Source organism: Porites lutea, chromosome 4 (genome assembly GCF_958299795.1).
Source record: "Porites lutea chromosome 4, jaPorLute2.1, whole genome shotgun sequence".
Classification (NCBI taxonomy): Eukaryota; Metazoa; Cnidaria; class Anthozoa; order Scleractinia; family Poritidae; genus Porites; species Porites lutea.
This window is the reverse complement of record NC_133204.1, coordinates 448863-469477: the sequence shown is the minus strand read 5'-3', so window position 1 is coordinate 469477 and position 20615 is coordinate 448863. Positions and strand designations below refer to the sequence as shown.

Genomic DNA, 20615 nt, shown 5'->3' with positions numbered 1-20615 from the left:
TAAAAAACTTCTCTGTTTAAAGTTTCCGTCCACATATTAAAACGAACGAGAAAATTTCTTAACTTCCTAACGATGCGTTTGAATGCGGACTGGTGCCTGACTGAATGTTCTGGCTTTAAAAAAAAATACATTGTATGACGTCGAACCTTACAAACAAAGGGTTTTAGAATTTTGAGAAAATAGTGTTTTCTCTATGGTGTTTCGGCGTTTTGGTTTCCTGTTATTTGTGCTGAGCCTAAGTTCTATCAGACGCTATTGACAAAACATGGAGGTCCACAATACTTTGCCGACCACCAGGTTTTTTTGTTCACACCCATAATTACTTCAAATTCATAACATTGTTACGGTGTGGCTCTTCTCCTTCTTCTCAACTATGCAAATTAAACCACAAAACTAGGCCGTTTGTCGTTTCAATTTAAATATTTATTTTATATATCTATCCTTCAAACGCGAATGACTCAATGTACCTTCTGGTTTGTGTGATCTATTTGGCCGCTCTAAGTGTTTTTTATATGAAATCGTCTTGAGAGGTAAGATAAACAACTTTCTTGACTGAAGGAAATTTTTTGAAAAATTTAACAGGGGCTAATTTCAAGGAAAGGGAGATGTTTTCGGTTATGGTATTATTAGTATGAAATTAAACATGCATTGTTGTTTTTTCAACAACTCGCCTCCAAAAAAATTTCATGTGATTACCCCCAAATCCAGACACCGGTTCACATAATAAAAAATTATTTCTGAATTCAAATTCGTGAAAGTTGTTTCAGTTTTTGAGTGCTGGGACGTGACTCGCAGGCGAATTAGGTTTTAAGTAATTACAACAGAACAAATGGAGAATTCTGGTGACGCGTCACTACCGCAAATTTGTGGGTACCCTTCAGAGAACCCCAACCAAATTGGAGGAAAGAAAATCAACTGAAGCTACGACAGTGTAGCTTTTTTTCCACTTAATTTTCGTCAACTTCAAAACAAAGAGGACTAATGATTAAATTTTAATTAAAGAGAATTTCAAGGAATTTTAGTCAATCAGTTAATGGTCAGTTTGTCTCTAAAGGCCAATTTCGCTTGACGGAGAATTTTTTCTTTTTTGAAACCTTGAAGGAAGAACGTGTTTTAAATATTAACATTTCGTAGTGTTTAATTAAATATTGTCAACCAAACTTGCCACTCTGTCACATTTTAAAGGAGATGAGAATTTGTCAAAATGTCGTTGGTTGTCTTCGCTAAAGTAAAATAAAGCCTACAGCAATCATTAAGTTCCGTAGTAATTTACAATTTACACGATATGCAAATGAGGCACGTCTTGAGCTTTATTCATTTTCGACAGTGTAAACAAACGGATCGTCGATGATGGCGAGTCAAGCTAGCTATAAAACTACTCGATCGAGAAGCAAACAAACCAATTGGAGATTTATCAAGTAATTTACCTCCACAACTTTATACCTTCACAAGTCACCAGTGACCGATATATAACAAAGGAAAAGAAACTACATTTTGGTAAGCTCAATTCTATCTCCTCTGCCAACCAATACTAGTTTTCTTCATTTTGAAATGGAGTTTAGATTTCACAACTTTTTAACTTGAGGAGAGGTTCCATAAGCACGTGACTTGTGACCAAGCTCTATAAACTGCCGTAAACAGTTTTTTCAATTATAGCTTCTTGGATTTATCGTTGTAGTGTCGTACTTCGCGTGAGCTAAATGATCTGTGACCTTAATCCGGCCATCGCACGACTATCACACGCAAACCCGCAATAAACACGCGAACTTTCAAGCAACTAGAACAACAACAGCTTTGGGTCAGCTTCTTTTTAATATGTCAGTTTCTTCATTACATTTGTTCTATGTTAAATGTGTTTACATGTTTTATGTGCATATGAACACAAACAATATATCACTTCACAGGACAGGTAAACGTTTTATTAGTTTTATTACTCGTTTTAATTTTTCTTTTGTGCTGCACGTTATTTCACTTTTTCAAAAAATAGGATCTGAGTGTTAACTGCCGACGGAGGTTTTAGAGTTTTAAGGTATCATCCACCCTTCAGGACTTCAGTCCTTGCGCGGATCGCGCCAGACAGCTGCGATTCTAGTCTTAGTAATCACCCCTACAAATGGTACATTTTCTAACGGTTCCAAATTACGGCCAAAATGTCCGAAATGCGTAAGAGTTTCAGAAACGACGTGCTTTTAGCGAAAGTAGATGAATCTCTAAAGTTAAGTAAGGGCTAGCCAAAAACAAACTGAACTGGCCGACTTAAATCGAATTCGCTTCTTGACACGTTTTAATACAAAAACGTGCCTCATTAAAAGCAGATGAAGTGAAGTAGAATGTCACTGCGTATTGAAAATAATAATAATGCTAATGATGACGTCGGTTGACAACACAAGAGTCCGCAAGCTATAGTGTCTCCATTTACATTAAGGAAACAATGGGCGATGAAAAGAGTTTTTGTTTCTGTTCTTGCCTGAATGTCACCCGTTTGTAATACGAATTAACAGATGGACGGAAGTGTAACTTTAATACCCGCAAAATACTATGACTGACTTTCTCAGTCTTTCTCAAAACTTTTGTCAAAAGTTGCACTGCTGTGTAAAGTTTTACACAACCTGCGGCGATAGATTGGCGCGTTGAAAAAGAAATGACCGTGAGTTTTTGAGAACACCACATTTCCTAAAGTTTGCCGCGCCCAACGTCCTATGAACGGCAGCCATTAAACGATTCGCCATGAGTAATTTTAAAGTCTAACTTTCTAAACTCTAATTAAGGCTGCCGGGGATTTGGAGTGATTTCTGAGCAAAAGGATCGAGTGACGTCACTGAGTAATGCCAATGCACGTAGAAACTGAATCTGATGGAGAAGGACATGAACGGAACAACGATGACAAATCCAACGCGTTTTCTCGGTAAGAAAAACAACAATGCCAGCGAAAACTTCTGTTTTGCTTTATTTAGTTTACATCGTAATCTGCGCTAGGAATTTCAAGCACGGAAGAACGGACAACCAACTCAAGAAACAAGAACCAAAAACGTGTTCTATCAGATGGGGCTGGATATCGCTGGCAAAAAAGGGTTGGTCCGGAAAAGGCGGGACCTCCGCGGGAAGGAGGCGAAGGGGGGAACAGCATCAGGAGATCATCCCAAGGAAGATAACTTGGCGAGCAGGATACAGTGATCAACAGTATCGAAAGCCTTTTACAAATCCAAGAATATCACTGAGATTCCCGCGCTCCATGTTACTAAGAACGCCATCGGAAAAACTTGCTAGAGCAGTACGCGTCTCGTGTTTTGGTCGGAAACCAAATTGCTTGTCGGTCAGGAAGTGTTTAATGTTCAGGTAATCATAAAGTTGAAAGTGGACAGCTCTCTCCAGGATATTGCTTAGAGTTTGCAAAATTGATATCGGGCGGTAGTTGGATGCGTTAGTCTGGTCACTTTATTTAATCTTTTTAGCAGCGGAATATAAAAGGATATGGTTAGATAGATTTGTCGAGGAATCAGCTGTTTGATCCTCCATAGAAATTTCTCTTTCATGCGTGCATTCGTCAAGATGGCAGAAGAAAATTTACGTGGCAGCAGGAGCAAACAACTTGGGGTTACAAAAAAAAGCTTAACGGTGAATGCTTTTGTCAGTTGTAGAAGTACATTTAGCTGCTCTAGCCAAGTTTAAAGGCACTCCACTTAAACAATTTGGGACAAATAATACAAAGATAACTTAACAGTATTAAAAAGAAAACAGCTAGCAAGAGCGAACCAGTTGGCTGTGTTCACATGCATGGTTGAGGATTAGAAATTAGGAAGACCGAAATTCAAATCCACCCACTTAGGGACCACCCGACTGCGAGTCCGATGTCACGCTGATCACTTAGCCATGCTGTGCGTCTTCAAATAGATCATTTACATGATGGCGTCATTTTACTACTATAACCAGAATCCTTTTAGTTTTTTCTTTCATATTTAAATTCGGTATTTGTTGGCGTGGTTTAAATAACAAAAACCCTAATTTTCACAAGAAAGCAAAATCCTAAAGGATTCTGGTCGTGGTAGGAAAATGACGTCATTGTGCAAATGGCCTATTGAGTTGATTCTAACTAAATGGGCTTAGCAGGGTTTTCAGGGGCTGCAAATTTGCGCGTTGCTCAAAGCACACATGTTTGTATCTTTTCTTAGACTCTTCTGGTAAGAAAGAGACGGTGGAGGTGGGGGTGATTGTAGTTGGTCTCTCTTGCATTTGTCTTGTGGCATGCGCACTGGTGACTCTTCAACTTCGGGCAAACAACAGGAGAATCACGGAATCCCGTCAGAGATCTGGTAACGACAGTGGTAGATCAGGTGATCGGACACGTGATCACCTTGACACAGAGGCGCCACCATCTTACGATACAGGTAAAGTTGATCTGTCATACAGTTAAATGTGCGTATTTGTGACTTAAGCTCTGACTACAACTTTTATCTCAGTAACAGGTAACCTTTCTAAGTATTGTTAGTGTCTTTCTTGTCAACTCGGCAGAAGGAGCTAAACTGGTTTGTCCCAAATATTAACAACAACAACAACAATCTTCTGTGACAAAATGCTACGATGTTATCATTCATATCAAACCTCTTAGGTAGTACATTTTCGTGGATCCCCTTTTCTTACTTTGTATTGGACAAAATGAAATGAATTTTGGCATTGACCTCCCTTATGACGAGTGTTTGTATTAACCGTTTAAACATTCTTTATATTTTCAGTTATTCGCTCGCCCCACCTCTACCCACCATCTAGAAGAACCTCTATCACACTTGATATCTGCGATACAAGACGCAGTTCAGGCTCGAGTGTTTTTAGCTTGTCCCTACAGAGTGCTCGCTTCATGCACCCTTCTCATATAGTACCAATGGGCGCATCGGAGGACAATTTATCGCAGAATTCAGATGCCCGTGAAATGGATCATCGTCGGGAGGAAAATGAAGGGCCGCCGCCCCCACCGTATCCAGGGAATATCATTCTGATAGCCCCACGTCATACACACTCTGTCGACTCTGCAGTCGGTGTTCATTCGGTTAATGAAAATAGTAGAAACCAAGAAAGTGAAACAGCAGGTTTAAAATTTTCCAGGTCTTTAAATAGTGAGAGTCTTGAGGGAAGGGACTGAACGACCAGGATGGAGTAAGGGGTAATGGCTGGACCGACATTCAGGCTTCTGGTGGTGAAATCGAGAAACCCTGGAAAAGTAGGCGCCTGCCGTTAAATAGTCAAGAACGGAATATCATTGGTCACAGAAACTCTAGAGACTCTAGGACTTAAGTGTCTCACTCACTCAAGTCATCCTTAGTCCTCCAATTTCTCGTAATCATCATTTGTGTTCCTATTTAATGAATATATCCTGCCATGTCATATAATGGAAACTTTGTTTGTGTTTTTGAATGTACAATTGTAAATCTCGCTACGTATAGGTAATTTACAAATTCTGCTTGAGATTGGATTATTAAAAAAAAAAAACAAAACAAAAAAAAAAAAAAAAGAAAAAAAAATAGAAAAGAAAGGAAAAGAAAAGAAATCAAAATTGCATTAAGTCTGGGCTATCCCAATTCCTATTTCTACATCAAAAGATGTAATATGTTGCTCTAATGGCTATATTTATCATTTTCTTGATTATGTAAAGTTGCTGCTTTTTGTCAATGCCAATGTCATTCATCATGTCTAAGAACGTGGAGCATTAATCGGAGAAAACGCCAAGGGAGCTCATGGAGAGATTTACAAATTTCACACATCTGCTACTCATTTCGTTGATCAGTCAGATATTTTTCTTTTTTACGCACTGCATTGTTGTTAAGGTTAGACTCGAAACCAACTGTTAATTCTAGAACATATAGGCACTTGGACTGGATTAGGAAAAGAAGATCTAGACGATAATTTTCACCTGTTATTACTGAGGGATTCAGAAAACCATTAACATCTGCATAGAGTGAAAAGTGAACATTAATTACAGGTTGAAGTGACTTGGCAATGAAGTTAAGGATTGAGTCGTGTCTCCAGGTAAAGCGATCAAGGTACTGTTGACAACTAGCGACAACATGAAGGAGTGATTCAGGATTAAGGCAAAAGGAGCAATTAGGACTTTGTGATAATCCCCATCTTGCCATATTCTTACGTGTAGGGAGGGAGTTGTTGATGTAGCGGATGGTAAAATTGTAAATGTTCTTGGGTAGATGAGCCTGGGCCTCTGACCAAATAGAATTTACAGATGACAATGAATACTTGATAACATTTGAGAAGAAGAAACCTTGAGATGTTAGGTGGTGTTGTAGTTTATACTCTTGATTAGAACTGAAATCTTTAAGAACTTCCTTAGAGGATTTCTACACATCATATTGAATATTAGTGTGACAGCTTGACGATTTCCAGAGATCTTTTAAGGAATCACTTGGTGACTCTTTTAATGAATTTCGGAGAACTGTTTGGCACTGAGTAAATTTAATAGAGGGAGGACAAATATTAAGACTAAATCTATTGCGTTCTAGGAAAACATTGATGATGATGATAATAATAATAATAATAATAATAATAATAATAATAGCAATAATAATAATAATAATAGTTTTAATAATAATAACATGCCTATTCATATGGGTAGAGAAATTTCTGTTAACCGCCCTGACATTGTCATCAAGAACAATCAGTAGACCTGCACATTGGTCCCCTTAAAATTTCAGGGATAGGGGCATTGTTATGTGACAATCCCTAATGTTTTCCCAGCTTGGCGCTCGTCACAGCTATACCCTCCGATAACAATACCTCCACCAAGGTTTCCGTAAAACGTTCCAAGTATAAAGATCTGGAAATCGAAATTACCAGAATGTGGCAGATGAAGACAGAAATAATTCCAGTGGTTATAGGTGCGTTAGGAGTGATTAAGAAAGGCTCAGAGAAGGTTGTCAGAGAAATTCTAAGAAACATCAACCCTTGGGAAATTCAAAAGACAATATTACTGGGAAAGGTCCTATCTATCAAATGACAATAATGTTTAATAACAAAACAATTATTGGATTCGGCTTTTGTATGATCTGAAGAATTATACAGATCTCAAAAGGTTCTATCTGCCACAGCCTTCCCCGACCATACTTCTCCTGATCATACTCAGCTTCATAAAAAAATTTCTAAATGTTAAACTGACTAAACTGAGTGATAGTGCTAGTATCATGCTAGTAAACAGTACCAAGAGGAATAGTACTAACAGAAGTAGCATGCTTCAGCATCAACATACAGTTAGAATCCCGTATGAATCGGAGAGCTAATACCGTCAGTCGGTGTACGGGTCCCGTACGAATAGCCACTGGGAGAAAACAAAAAAACCACCCAAGATTCGTGAATGAATAACATTCTTTATATTATTCTCCCAAGCCTCTGGGCAAGTTTAAATGTTAATACATGGAAATTGGTCCAATAACAAAAGATATTTAACTTTCAGAAAATCAAGCCAGCAAGGAGAAAAAGGATGCCTACATCATAGGAGCTGTTGTAGGGGAGCAACCGTGGATTCGAGTCTTCAGACGAAGTAGCGTGAACAGTACTAGTTTGACGTTTTGAAGATAATCACTGAATGTGAACTCTCAGACTACCCCGTACTTTACGAAAATAATTCACTTCTTGATCGTTACAAAAGGTCTTGTAAACAACTTAAACTTAAAATATATGACGAATTTAAAACTCTGAGCCGTATTCTGTTCGACGTATCTTCGACTGTTTTTACCAAACCTTCTTTTGAGCACTATAAACAGAGCAACATTACTGTTTCAGTTCGATACAGTGGCGCGTGTTCTGTGCCGGGCGTTGTCAATCGAATGAAGTCGGTTGGACTGTTGTTCGATTGGTTCGGTAATCAAACATAATCGAACTGGAACTTTTCGGTCAGTTCGATTATCGAACTCAATCGAACCAATAGTCGCGATTAGTTCGATTTTGTTTGGCAGAAAGACAAAACGCATCCAGTTTCGACTGAATCGAAAAGATATTTCCCCTAGTATGTATTTGAAGCAGTTTGAAAACAAAAATATTTCAATTAATCTGGAATTATCTAAAATCAATATATTCGATATTAAGAAACATGCATGCACATGCACCGGTTCACGTTGCAAATGTCCAAGTTGGCCGCGGCCATCGTCAGTTACCTTCAGAGCTGGATGTCTTCTTTTCTTCTTAATAATAAAATTTTCATCGACACTGACGGCGAAAGCGGGGACTCGAGGTAGCCTTAACCATCGTTTCCAGCAGTGTTCACGTTTTCCGCCCTCAGCTGCCCTCTGTGACATCTTTGCGTACTTGTGTTTGAAATTGAAGCCAATGTATAACTTATTTGAACGCAACGCCTTTTGTTTGAAACCAGATGAAACTGGTTTTAATTTCGATTGTTGTAGCAGAGTCTTCGATTGGCAAAATTTTGGGGTGGATACGATTAAGTTCGATTACCGAACCCAATCGAAGTCAATCGAACAATTGAAGTTCGATTGGGATCGATTACCGAACGTTCGATTGACTACGCCGGGTCTGTGCACCGGGTACTGACACTTTCTACCTTGGCTACAACAAAACAGACCAGCGGATAATTTCAGCATGCACTTGCCAGAGAATCATAGACGTGAGTTAAATTATTAAACTTACAGCTTTAAAAAACGCTGAAAACTAAAAAAAGCTAAAAGATCTCGGATCATCATGTAAGGTCATGAAAACTAAAGATGAAAACGGGTTGCAAGGTGGATAGCGAGATGCCCAACAGTGATCTACCCTTCGTCATTTTACGATGATTTTATCAGTCATAAAAGGTGTTTTTTCATGGAAGCGGGCGTTTTCTGTTCAAAGTTTGAAATTGAAAGAATACTTGAAGTTTTTTCCCGACAGGAAATTTCCAACCGAAATCTAAACCCTGTAACAACATGACCTGGAGACCCCATATCACTTGCAACGTGACATTATCAGCAAAAAAAAGGTTCGGGGGAGAAAGCCCTATTCATGAACCGCTTCTGTGACCGGATTTAAAATACTTCTTAGTAAGGGCAAGAAAATAAAACAACAATGTATAGGCGACAACGTACATTTTGCATTTCTGAGCATCATTGTTTAAAATGTGGAAAGCAAAGGATTGTTTATGTTGCATTATCTCCTACCATTTTTAAAATAGCTTATGACGGCATCGTAACGTAACTTTAGGAAATAACGTGGGGAACGGCCCCTCTTGAGGTGTTCGTGGAATTACTTAAAACTCCGAAACTACGTCTAATCAGGAATATTCTACAGAATTTTGCTGAGGAAACTGTATGTAGAATTCAGAAAAGCTAATTTTTTTAAAAAAAATGAGGTTAGAAGTTTCAGTTTTATTTGTAATTTTCTTGTGGAATCAACAATTCAAGGTTTTGAAGACTGAAAAACTTCCGAGATTTTATCCTTTTGGAGGAAATGAGGGAGATCAGTCAGTTGAACGAAATGATGATGGTAGCTCAGGAGAGGTGCCGCTATCCATTTCTTTCCCTTACTTCGATCAGAATCACAAGTCACTCTTTGTAAGTATAATTTTGTTATATCATGTAGTCCACAAGGCATACGTTTCATACAGTACTGTTATAACTCCTGCGACAGATGCAGAACATTTCTTGGAAATGAAAGTATGAATGAACACGGCTGGACACCATCAGAGCAGCTTGCAGTCTGTCAAAAAGAAAAGAATGTTGCACCGACTAAGCGCCGAACTAGATACACTGAATGTTTAATAGCAATTTCACATTTCAATGTCCAGATAAGATATAAAGGCTTTCCTGTGGAATTGATTTACAAAACCACAGCCATTTCCGCTGTTATTTCCAAAAGACAACAACTCGAGTTTAATGTAAAGCTTTCTTAGAAATCACATGATTTTGCGCACTTCTCTGATTTGATCTCCGGCTTCGATACGGTATTCTGAAAAGTATGCCCTTTTTGCATGACCTTTAGTAATAAAAATATACAAATGGGGATTTTTATAGTCTAACATAATCCGACAATTATTTCTGAAGGCTCGTTTGTTATAATTTTATGTAGCAGAAAGGGCGGTTAAAAATAGAGAGCTATCAGAAGGAGCTTTTGACAGTTCAGGAAGAGTCACTGAAGAGTGTCCCGTGACACACTGCTGGTTCAGAATGAGATTATATGGACGTCATGGTAGGAAAAAGAATAAGAGTACCGCTGGAAGAGATGAAAGTTATGTTAGAGACGAATAGTCCATAAATAGGTTGGGTATCCTATGTAAAGATCGAAGGGTAGTTGCTGTTTGTCCGTGTTGTCTAGTAGTAGATGTTTTGCAGTGTTCTGAAGGCGTTTGGTATTTTTTATTTGGTCTAGTTGTGATAGGACTAAAATATAACGCAAAATTTAGGTTTTAGTTTCACATCTGTTTTGTAATGATCATGGACTAGGAGAATGTAGTTAGCGTAGGCAAGAGTATTTATTACAGCTCTTTTCTCTTTAAGACTTGCAGAAGTCATGAACGATACATTTCTCCACGCAGGTAAACACCAATGGCGTTATTTCCTTCCTGGATCAAGTTTCTCAATTTACACCGGATTCTTTTCCCCTGGGGGATAATCGTCGATTGGTTGCACCATTTTGGGCTGATGTTGATACTCGTGTAGCGGGACAAGTGTTCTACCGAGAAACCACGGATCAAGGCCTCCTTCAACAGGCGAGCGAAGACGTCCAAGCCAACTTTGTGGATCATAGACAATTTAAAGCCACTTGGTTATTTATTGCCACGTGGCACGAGGTGGCTTTTTATGGCGCTGAAGGACCTTACAAAAATAAGGTGTGTGGAAAATAGTTCAAAAACAAAAATGATATTTGCTTTCTTGTTTTGATTGCTTACCCTCTTATTGTTTCTTTTTAGAGAAACACTTTCCAGGCGGTTCTTATTTCAAATGGAAGACATTCTTTTGTGATTTTTACTTACAACAAACTCATATGGACTACTGGCAGGTCAACGCAAAGTGGTGGAGATAGCGAAGGTATTGGAGGCATACCTGCACAGGTATACTAACTTTATGAAGTTATCTTCTTTGTGAATATGTTTTTGATACTTAACATGTTTTTTTTTGTTTATACTAATAGGCAGGATTTAATGCTGGTGACGGGTTTCGTTATTTTAATATCCCGGGATCTCGTACCAGTCAAGTACTCGATCTACCAAACAAGTCGAATGTTGGAGTGTCAGGTCGATGGATGTTCCGCATTGACAACGCTAAAATCGAAGCTGCTGGCTGTAATACAAAAGGTAGGTGTGGAGCAGCACTTTACTCGTGTTCTATTTAGGAGAGAGGTAGGGAATCGAGGCTAGTGTATATACCATTACACTGGTCAAATTGACCATAGCTATAAGGGACACTGTACGATCAAATATGGAAAAGACCCAAAGATGCATTTGCAACAAAGAAAACATTGATACAACATCTCTCATGGTAGTAAGCATTTCATATATGCAACTATGTTTTTACGTTTCTCTTTCGCCATAAGAGAAGCCATAAAAAAGGCCGGCTTGCAAGTTGATAACATCAGACTAAATTAAAAATTTTTCATTTTGCTGTCTCGGGAAAATTTGTTACATATAATACTTTTTGCTTTCCTCCTATTGATTCGCCTAAAATACATGCTGCTGGTGGCTGACGCCCGTTGAATGTACTCGTTCATAATTTTAGCAAACCGCATTTCAAGAATTAGCAGATAGTGGTGCCCCTCTAAAAATCCTTTAATGCTGTCCTACTCGGTTGCCACCCTGATCTATTATCTTTAATTTGCTTTTCAGGATCTCTTGTTGTTTCACCACAGTCGGTTATGATGCTAGGTGGTGATAACATTTTACTCTCCGGGCCTTGCTTCCAACCATCGCATCACATAATTTGTCAATTTGCTGATGGAAAATTAAGTAACGGAAGTTACATTGACGAAAATCGGGCATCATGTACTGTACCTATGCTTAACATAACTGGCAGGTTGTCAATCAAGCTATCCGTCAATGGGGGAGCGAGCTTTAATTTTCAAGGAAATTTAACAATAGGTTTTTTTTTTTTACTTATAATAAAGCCCTGAACACTCGAACAATGAAAAAAGCAAAGCGAGTAATGTTTTTAGCAAAATCAAAAGGAAAATGAAAATGAAAAAATGAATTATAAACACGCATGTAATTAAGACTGCATTGGAAAAGACTATCTGATGGCTGACGGCTTTTCTAAAAACTTTCGGCTTCGATTAACGTTGCTATGCTTTTAGTCTTTCTTTTCTTCTTTTCTTTTAGTCTTTCTCTTGAATGAATGAATAAATGATTGAATTCAAAGTGTCAGAACGGCAGTAACTGGGGACTCATAGCCGCTTTAATAAAGTACTGGTTGAAGAAGCAGAAAAACGCCCAAAAGCTATAGCGCTATGAATGAAGGTCTTTGTTACAAATAAACTGAAGTATCAAAGATACTCCATTTTAACTATGTGAGACACTCTTACAACGATACCAGTTTTCTAATTTCTCCTCGGTACAAAAACAAACTGAATAACCAAAACAAAAACTTCAAAAACTAAAACTTAAACTAAACTTTTAAGGTCTTTAAGCGAAGAACGATTCAATCTTACTTTCAGTGAGTATCATCAGGGATGAGCCTCGAGTTTTTCGAGTAGCCTCAGAATCATGGGAGGAACAGAAGCCTGTTAATATCACCTGGGACCCAGTCTATCTCGGCAAGCAGAATCAGACTGTGGATGTTCAGTTGGTGCGCTTTTCTATGAAGGATGATGATCACGTGTCTTTTCATAGCATGTTCACTTTGATAACAGAACAGTTGAATACTGGAGAAGCTCATTTTGTTGTACCAAAGAAAGAGGGACAGGGGTAGGTATTGGAACAATTAACGTATTCAAGCGCTCCCGATTCAAGATAAAAGTATTTTTTCCCGTTTTACGTTAAGTTCAGTAATTTGGAGGAAGGGCACATAAATAGAAATTAAATGTTACAGTGCTGCGAGGCTAAGAGTGATAGATTTTGGTCAGTCGCTGTTTGACAATATATCTTGGAAGATGTAATAAAATGAAGTTACTAGACATTTACTAAAAACCAGACGATAGATTCTGGACGATGGACTATGGACTATGAATGATAGACGATAGACGATCTACAATTGTTAATCTAAGGAACTACCAAATAGGTTTTTAGTCTAATCAATGCATATTTTTAGAGCTTCAGGTGAAAAGGACCGTTTTACTACGCTTGTGACAGTAAGAAGAACAGGCAACAACAGTAGCTTTGCTTCGGCCGAGTGGATCTGGAGCGATCTTTTTTTCTGGAAAAGTCAGGAGTTTGCTAACGAACGATGTTTGTACTGGTATGAGAAGCAACCACACCACATAATATATACCGGTAAGTAATGTTTCCAAATTAACCCTCCCATATGATATGTCAAAATATGGCCATTAACTTCTTTATTGTCTATTGTCGCAAACCGAGGCAGTCTTCTGATTGGTTGTATTGACGTTATTTTGCAATAATGGCGTCTCAAAATATAGGTTTATGATTGGCTCAAAGAAGTTTTGTAAGTCATGGGAGGCCGCTCGATACTCAAATGGTTTGGCAGGCACGGATCAAATAAAAGTTTACTTTTGTTGATGAACATGCGATGCATGGTGTTCAGTTTACGTTGCTTTTCAGACTTGAGTTGAACTAGTGTCTAACTCGGAAACCTTTCGATTAGTCTAAAAATTAGGCATTTCCCGTTCATATTTTGTTTCCTTAGGTATTAAACCCATTTACTGATCTTATATTAAAATATTTTAAGTAATAATTGCTTGGTAGGTTGGAAATGTCAATGAAAGGTTTTGTAATTGTTTAATTCGTTGTATTATATCATGTAATGTGTATTGTGTTTTGTATTGTATTGTAATACATTGCATTGCATTGTTGAAAACAAAGCACGGTTTACTTCATCTGGCTTCGTTGTTGTAAACGCCCATTAATTATGTACAAATTGCAATAGACCTTCATCAAGGTATTAAGTGTAAAAGAGTGTAACGGTTTCCAAAACTCTATAAACATAAATCACCCCTTCAGAAAGAATTTTCTATAATTCACAAGACGGCCTAGTATAGCCTATGATTACTCGAAGCTGAATTACTTCATTGTAACAAGGCTCGTTTAAATAAAAGACACCGAATACTAAGTTAGAGATAGCCAATTGGAAATAACTGGTTCTCACAAACAATTAGCCTAAAGATCACCAACAGCCAGTCCCCGGTTACTCAAAGGCTGTATAGAGCTATCCCGCCTACCGGATAAATCACTAACCCTTGAAAGGAAAAGTATTATGGAAACCAATTGTCTTATTCACTGAATAAAGATTTATCCAGGGGATTTAGTCATCCATCTTTGAAACCACTGGAGAAAGAAGACAAGCATTATTAGCAGTACAGTACATAGACAGCAGTAGCGGTTATCTACAGTAGATAAGCTGGTGGTTAAGGACCCTCACGGAATTTCTCCAATGAAAACTGAAAAGACTTCATCAGAAAGTCCATCCTATTTTTAAATCAAAATATGATATATAACATGAAGCAAAAGAGAATGATCTAGCTCATTCTCTCTTGCATGAAGTCATTCAAAATACACCTTTGAAGTCATGTATCTTCTTCAACTTTTGTTTCAGACGACATCTCCCTTCTTCATTGCCCGCACACTAGAGCCCAAGCCCTTGCGGATCGTGGCCGTTTCACTATCGACGAATACAGTAATCCGGTGACCGCTGATCAGCTTTATTGCGGTGTTTATTACCATGGAGCAACGCTTTGCTTTAGAACAACTTCTCCTAGGTAATTTTAATGACCAGGGATTTCTGCTTGTTTGTAAGTCTTAACTAGATCGATACGAGTTAAAATCGATTGTCAGTCATTTCCCCCCTTTCTGACTGTTTCTTTAATGAATGAAATGCCTTAAATGAAGGCCTATATTTTTATTTCGCTTATGCAGAAAGTTAAAGAACAAGTCAAATTTTACGATTTACAACTTCCAGAATGGCGACGCAAACCTGCTCGCTTACATCGTTATTTATTTATATATTTATTCATTTTCATAGTAACCAAGGTACAGGTCAACAATGCTGTTATAATGAAATAGGAGACTTAATCGTTGGCCCACGCAACGGAGGATCCCTGGATCGAGTCCATGTGGAGGCAGGAGTACCAGCTCTATCTCATTTCTTTCACGATATTGTTCCCTACTGGGATTGCTGCATGCTCTCCGACAACTGTAAAAAGTACTTTGAAAAGAGGCCTTCAAATGATGGGGCTAAGTACATACCACCAAGACCAGGTATGAAGCCAGCTGAAGTACCGAGGGACGGTGTTCACCGTGCTTTGCATTGACTCTGTTACCGGATATCAATGACAGTTCCTCATAAAAGAGGATGTAGAGTTTTTTTTCCCGTATTAAGATGATCTAAGATCCCTTTCCACAAATCACAGCGCATCCATGCCCGGCCAAGCGATTAGGGTTCCCAGATGAGCCCTATGTATTGAGGTAACCTTTTGCTGGTTATCGTTTGCCTTAGGAAAGTCACTTGTTGGTGGTTGCGACCTTTTGACGGCGTACACAGGGTCCAGAGGTGATGTGTGTGTCGTTAGAACATCAAAACCCGTCGAAAACCTCTGAAAAAATGGGTCATTTTGATCGCGTTACAGTTTCGTTACACATACTATAGACCGCAAACCAAGAGACTAAGGGCTCGCAAGATCGGCTTACAGTATAAAATACGTTTTTTTAATCGGTATTTCGTGCCTCGGTCGCCCTTCGGGCGACGTGCCGTGCGCCAGCGAGGATATGGCTTGCGGTTATTGATTTTCAAAATGGCGAACAACAATGTCGATCTGGGTCAGATAACAAGCGAAGAAATCGTTTACAGTAGATTCATAAAGATCCCATTGGGCTAATTAATCGTGCTAAGCGACGGGTATAGACATTTTTCAAGGTGAGACTTTAAATAAGTAATTCATTTATTCACACGAAACTCCTCTGGACCCTGTGCGGCGTATTGCCGGTCTTCATCAGACGGTTTTGTCGATTGGCTGTGTGGGATTAATTCGTGTATTCGCAACTATTAATAAAGATCTAAATGCACCAATCACTTGAGGCCAACTAACCATAACTTAACTGCGCTAATTAGGTTGAAGGATTTGAACTCGGGGGGCGACCAAGGACAAATCCAGCAAGTGGCCAGGGCAGGGCACCAACCCAGGACCCCCGGATTACGAGTCCGACGCACTGACCACTCAGCCACGCTGCTGCTATTTAATCAATAGTTGTTGTGGTGTAACACATTTTTTTCTTTCTGTAGCCACGTCTTACGGCGACCCTCACATTGTCACACTTGACCACGTGGAGTACACTTTTAATGGATACGGAGAGTATCAGATTCTTCATGTAACGGGTCCTGAATTTAGCCTTCAGGGAAGAATGCAGCCACTGATCACTGCAGACGGAGTAAAGAGTAATGCTACAGTTTACAAAGCGTTTGCTATGAAAGAAGACGGATCAGATCTTATTCAGGTGATGACTAACGCAAAGACTGCCGAACCTATAGGTCATTAGAGGACTAAAAACAGGGTCTGTAAATAAAGCTAAAAATTAATTTTTTTAGACATTTCTGATCTGTCACGTAACCAAGACTAGTCCCAAACAGCATTTGATCTCAAGATAGTAAGAGGTTATTTGACAAGCGAATTTTTTCTAAACCAGAAAATTTAAACGGTCTGTCTCTTAACAGGTCCACATTAACGGTCGCAATGAAATGGAGATTTTGGTTAATGGCGTCGTCACTGAGTATGCCGAGCAGTTTATGATGGATTTTAACGGCGTCGCTATCTTAAAATGTGAAAACACCTCTAAATACTCCGTCATGTTTAACTCTGGAATATCAGTTACAGTCGAAAAAGCTGAAGCAGATATATTGCAAATCATGATGCTGGTGCCTCCGATATTTAAAGGTGCGGTGAATACTAGAGATGTCTAGTCTCACTTTGATTTAACTCAAATAATTTATATCCTGACTGTGTTATCATTCTTTATCAAAAGATTTCTCCGTCTCTGATTGGCCTGAGTCCTCTGGCTAATTTTTCATAACTACCTAGCGTTGACTAAATTTGTAAGATTTTCTATTAGCGCCGGCCATGGTCGAAACTGATTGACTAAAAAAGATAGCAAAAATACAGGTAAAATTGCCTCTCGAAGGATGCTTTTAAACATTTTTTGCAGAAAATTCATCCTTTCATATCCTGAAAACGCTAAACTACAGGAAAGTGTTGTGAAGAATTATTTCGTACAAGTGAGGATGTTAGGAGCTTAGCCAAGAGTGTTGAACGAACAATAAATGAGTTCTATATGCGTTGGATTCGGCCTTCGAATAATACAGGTATGAAGAATTATGGAGCGGATCCCCTCCTCTATTTCATGTGCCCTGTCCAATATCTGTATTACTTCTCGTCTATAAGTGTAGTTTGCACTGGATCAGGTCCAAAAAGCCACAGGTCCTTTCAAAATTATGCTTGCTCTGAAATTAGTCAAATAAATTACATATGCTCATCCCAACCAGAAACTCATAAGGGGTTTGAGTTTCTGTACAAACGCAACCTCGTCCCCAGAGCCTTCTCGTTTTATACAACTGTGGTCAGCTAGTTTACCCGAAAGACGCTGGGTGGCTGAATGCTGGCGAGCGGAAGAAGTTGTGGCAAGATGACTATAAAATGTGACATGATTAACAATTTTTGCTATCTTCACTTTTCAGTATATATTTCTAACGTTTCTAAAACGCTTTATAGGAAACACAAGTGGCCTCATGGGATTCTGGGATGGAAATAAGGACCAAGAATTCTTGCTTCCTGATGGGGTCTTCCTTAACATCAATCCAAGTGAATCCAGAAGACTTCACTATGAATTTGGGCAACAGTGTAAGCACTTAAATCTACAGATATAACGCTGAAAAATTTGACTCAGGTCAAGCTTGTCTTTCTTACGAGACGGAAAACACTTTGCAAAATAGTTTATCAACCAACCAACGACGAATTTTATTTGCATGACCACACAAGTACACACAGTGTTGCAAAAGCTATTTTAAGAGGAATATACTTTTCTCTACGCTCCACAGCAAAAGACGCATTTAATAGCCCGCTTTAGACACTTGAAGCTTATTGAAGAGCAAACGAACCTTTTTTCGATCTGTTGAACATCCCTAAAGATTATAATCCTTTTAGGAAATTTTGAATTAAAAAATGCAATTAAAAATGAGGGAGTATCGACATATTGTCTCATTCCCTCGATGGCAACCCTTTAAAGACATCATTTTGAATTCCGCAAAATAGATCAAAATTAAGGATTGTAATGAATGTTTTTTCAGGCAATCACGGAAATGAACAAATAGGCAGTGCACTTAATTGCAATATAAGTGAAAGCCTAGATTAGATATACGAGTTATTAAAAAGACCTATGATTAAATTTTAGTTCTCTTTAAAAGAATTTATATTTACAATGAGTTTTTTCTATTTCAGGGGTTACAACCGACAATATTTCTTTATTTACTTACGAAGAAGGCAAAAGTCATGCATTTTACTTCGATGCTAACTACGTACCGACATTTTTGGATGAAGAGGAGTTAAGCTTTGATGATTCTGCCTTGGGTCAGCAGGCACGTGACGTGTGTGGTGATAACAGGCAGTGCATGTTTGATATCCACACTACTAGAAGGGTCAACATTGGAATAGCATCTAAACAGGCCGTGGAATCGTTTATTGAAATAAATATTGCAACACAAACTCAGGGTAGGTAACACAGTGAAGACACTAGAAATCGATAAAAATCGGATGGAATGCTATAAAGATCACGTGACAATCTTGTCAATCTGACAGATTTTTAAAAAATGTTGCAACGTAAACAAAATCTGCAACTGAACAGAGAGTGAATACTCATTGAAAAAAGCAGTTAATTAATAATCTTTAGACTAAACGCAACGGACTTTGAAGCACATCATAAACACTGCTTCAACATTGCCCAACATATGCTGCATTCCCATATGGTCAGTAATGTTGCATCTTGTTACCTGACAAGCAGAAAACAATTCTTACACGCAATTGTTTAACAGGATATGCCATGTTTGTTTATCAAAGTCCCTGTGGTTTATGTGAAAAAAGCATTTTTACTGAGCTGAATTTCAGCTTTCATCGGTTAAGTATACTGAAGATGTCGATTTGATCATTTTAATTATGTTTTTCAGGTTATGAAGCGCGATATCGTGTAAAAGTGACAACGTGTTTAATAGCAGCAGCGATCATTCTGGTCATTTTCTTCCTAGTTGGGAGTAGGCGCAGAAGACCCCTCACAATTAATGAGAAGTCGCCTTCACAAGAAGGAAAAAGTACCTCGGATAACTTGACTGTTGCATCACCCGAAGATGTTGAAGAGGATTCTTCTCCACAAGAAGTAACCGCGGAAAAATAGATTACCTACCGATCCTCACTATTTTGTCAGACCTTTTGTTATCGCACATGCGCTTTACATCATGGCAACTTCAACAAAAAGAGCTTTATTTTCGAGGAATGCGTCGTCATGATTATCTTTGTTTCTGGTTGTCTTTATAGATTTAGCTTCAGTTTTAGCTGTGCGGAGGCAGTTTGGTTGCGTTTTGGTAAATAAAGGGATTTTAAAAAGTAAATAATTATTAAGTTCAGTTACGTTCTGTGCCATTCTTTGTGTCGCAAATTTAGAATAGCAAAATAAACTGAAGAAAAAATATTCGCAACTTGTTTTCAGTCCTCCACGATCGCTTGAACCGGGGTCTTATGTCCTCAGTCTTGTGCCTTTGTGCTTTCGCTCATGTTGATTAAAAGACAAGTGGATGTATACTCCTTAGCGCATGTGAGGAACTTGATTCATCATAAAGAAACAGCAGATTGTGTTGTTTGTTTATTTTGCTTAACAGTTTTCTTGACTAAAACAAGCTGTAATATAAGATGGCGTTTTGAAAAGTCCGTGACAGAAACCGCGCCACCCTTATGCGTTTTGACTCTGCGAGCACCAGAAACGACCTCAAGCAGTTTGCTTCTTAGCGAAGGAAAAAAAATACTGAACGTTGATCGGATTCGAATCCATGATTTCACGGTGACAGTTACTTACATAGTTTGACATAGGGGCATGGGAACTTGACACATAAGGAAGGAAAAAATTAACAATTAATTCTTAATACAGGTCTTCGTTCCAAACAAAGACATCCCGGATAAAAATCTAGAGAGATACTTATCATAGCCTGCAAATACACCATACTGAAATATGCCATAAGAAAAAAGACTATAGAAAAGGAAGTAAGACTGGTTCAGACCCATGATACCTGACCGGCATGCCCTGAGTTAGCCTCTGCAAAGCAGGCGTATTTTGCAATGCGAACGATCTGGCAGAACTGACAGAGAGTTGGGGCGAGGTGAAAAGTTATTCCAAGAGGGGGCTAGAGAGGGTTACTCGCCCATCCTTCCTTAGTTTTCCAATTGCTTTCATGATGGCGGCCGCAATCAACGTACGTCTGGGTCGCGCTCTCGTTAAAAAA

General features: G+C 38.6%; 2 protein-coding genes across 3 annotated transcripts; both read left to right on the top strand.

Moving 5' to 3' along the window:
* Positions 1 to 436: 436 nt before the first annotated feature.
* On the top strand, positions 437 to 5452 carry LOC140935090 (uncharacterized). Of its 2 annotated transcripts, none has more exons than XM_073384627.1 (4): positions 437 to 530; positions 2769 to 2905; positions 4170 to 4385; positions 4731 to 5452. In XM_073384627.1, the coding sequence occupies exons 2-4, from the start codon at positions 2854 to 2856 to the stop codon at positions 5132 to 5134; spliced, it is 672 nt and encodes a 223-aa protein (XP_073240728.1). In that variant the 5' UTR covers positions 437 to 530; positions 2769 to 2853; the 3' UTR covers positions 5135 to 5452. The 2 variants fall into 2 exon arrangements, with proteins under 2 accessions (XP_073240728.1, XP_073240727.1); XM_073384626.1 differs by lacking the exon at positions 437 to 530 and adding an exon at positions 1328 to 1497.
* A 3805-nt stretch (positions 5453 to 9257) lies between these two features.
* LOC140935091 (protein mesh-like) lies at positions 9258 to 19755 on the top strand. Its single transcript, XM_073384628.1, has 14 exons — positions 9258 to 9536; positions 10517 to 10810; positions 10892 to 11032; positions 11113 to 11275; positions 11804 to 12055; positions 12628 to 12877; positions 13221 to 13402; positions 14682 to 14844; positions 15108 to 15343; positions 16365 to 16576; positions 16794 to 17013; positions 17845 to 17973; positions 18571 to 18840; positions 19293 to 19755. Exons 1-14 carry the CDS (start codon positions 9330 to 9332, stop codon positions 19514 to 19516), a joined length of 2943 nt encoding a protein of 980 aa, XP_073240729.1. The 5' UTR covers positions 9258 to 9329; the 3' UTR covers positions 19517 to 19755.
* The last annotated feature ends 860 nt before the right edge of the window (positions 19756 to 20615 follow it).

Coding starts and splice junctions, on each gene's coding strand:
- LOC140935091 (XM_073384628.1), top strand. CDS start 9,330: ATGAGGTTAGAAGTTTCAGTTTTATTTGTAATTTTCTTGTGGAATCAA. Junction 10,811..10,891: donor AAGGACCTTACAAAAATAAG/GTGTGTGGAAAA, acceptor GTTTCTTTTTAG/AGAAACACTTTCCAGGCGGT. Junction 17,974..18,570: donor CTATGAATTTGGGCAACAGT/GTAAGCACTTAA, acceptor TTTCTATTTCAG/GGGTTACAACCGACAATATT.
- LOC140935090 (XM_073384627.1), top strand. CDS start 2,854: ATGGAGAAGGACATGAACGGAACAACGATGACAAATCCAACGCGTTTT. Junction 2,906..4,169: donor AAATCCAACGCGTTTTCTCG/GTAAGAAAAACA, acceptor ATCTTTTCTTAG/ACTCTTCTGGTAAGAAAGAG. Junction 4,386..4,730: donor GCCACCATCTTACGATACAG/GTAAAGTTGATC, acceptor TTATATTTTCAG/TTATTCGCTCGCCCCACCTC.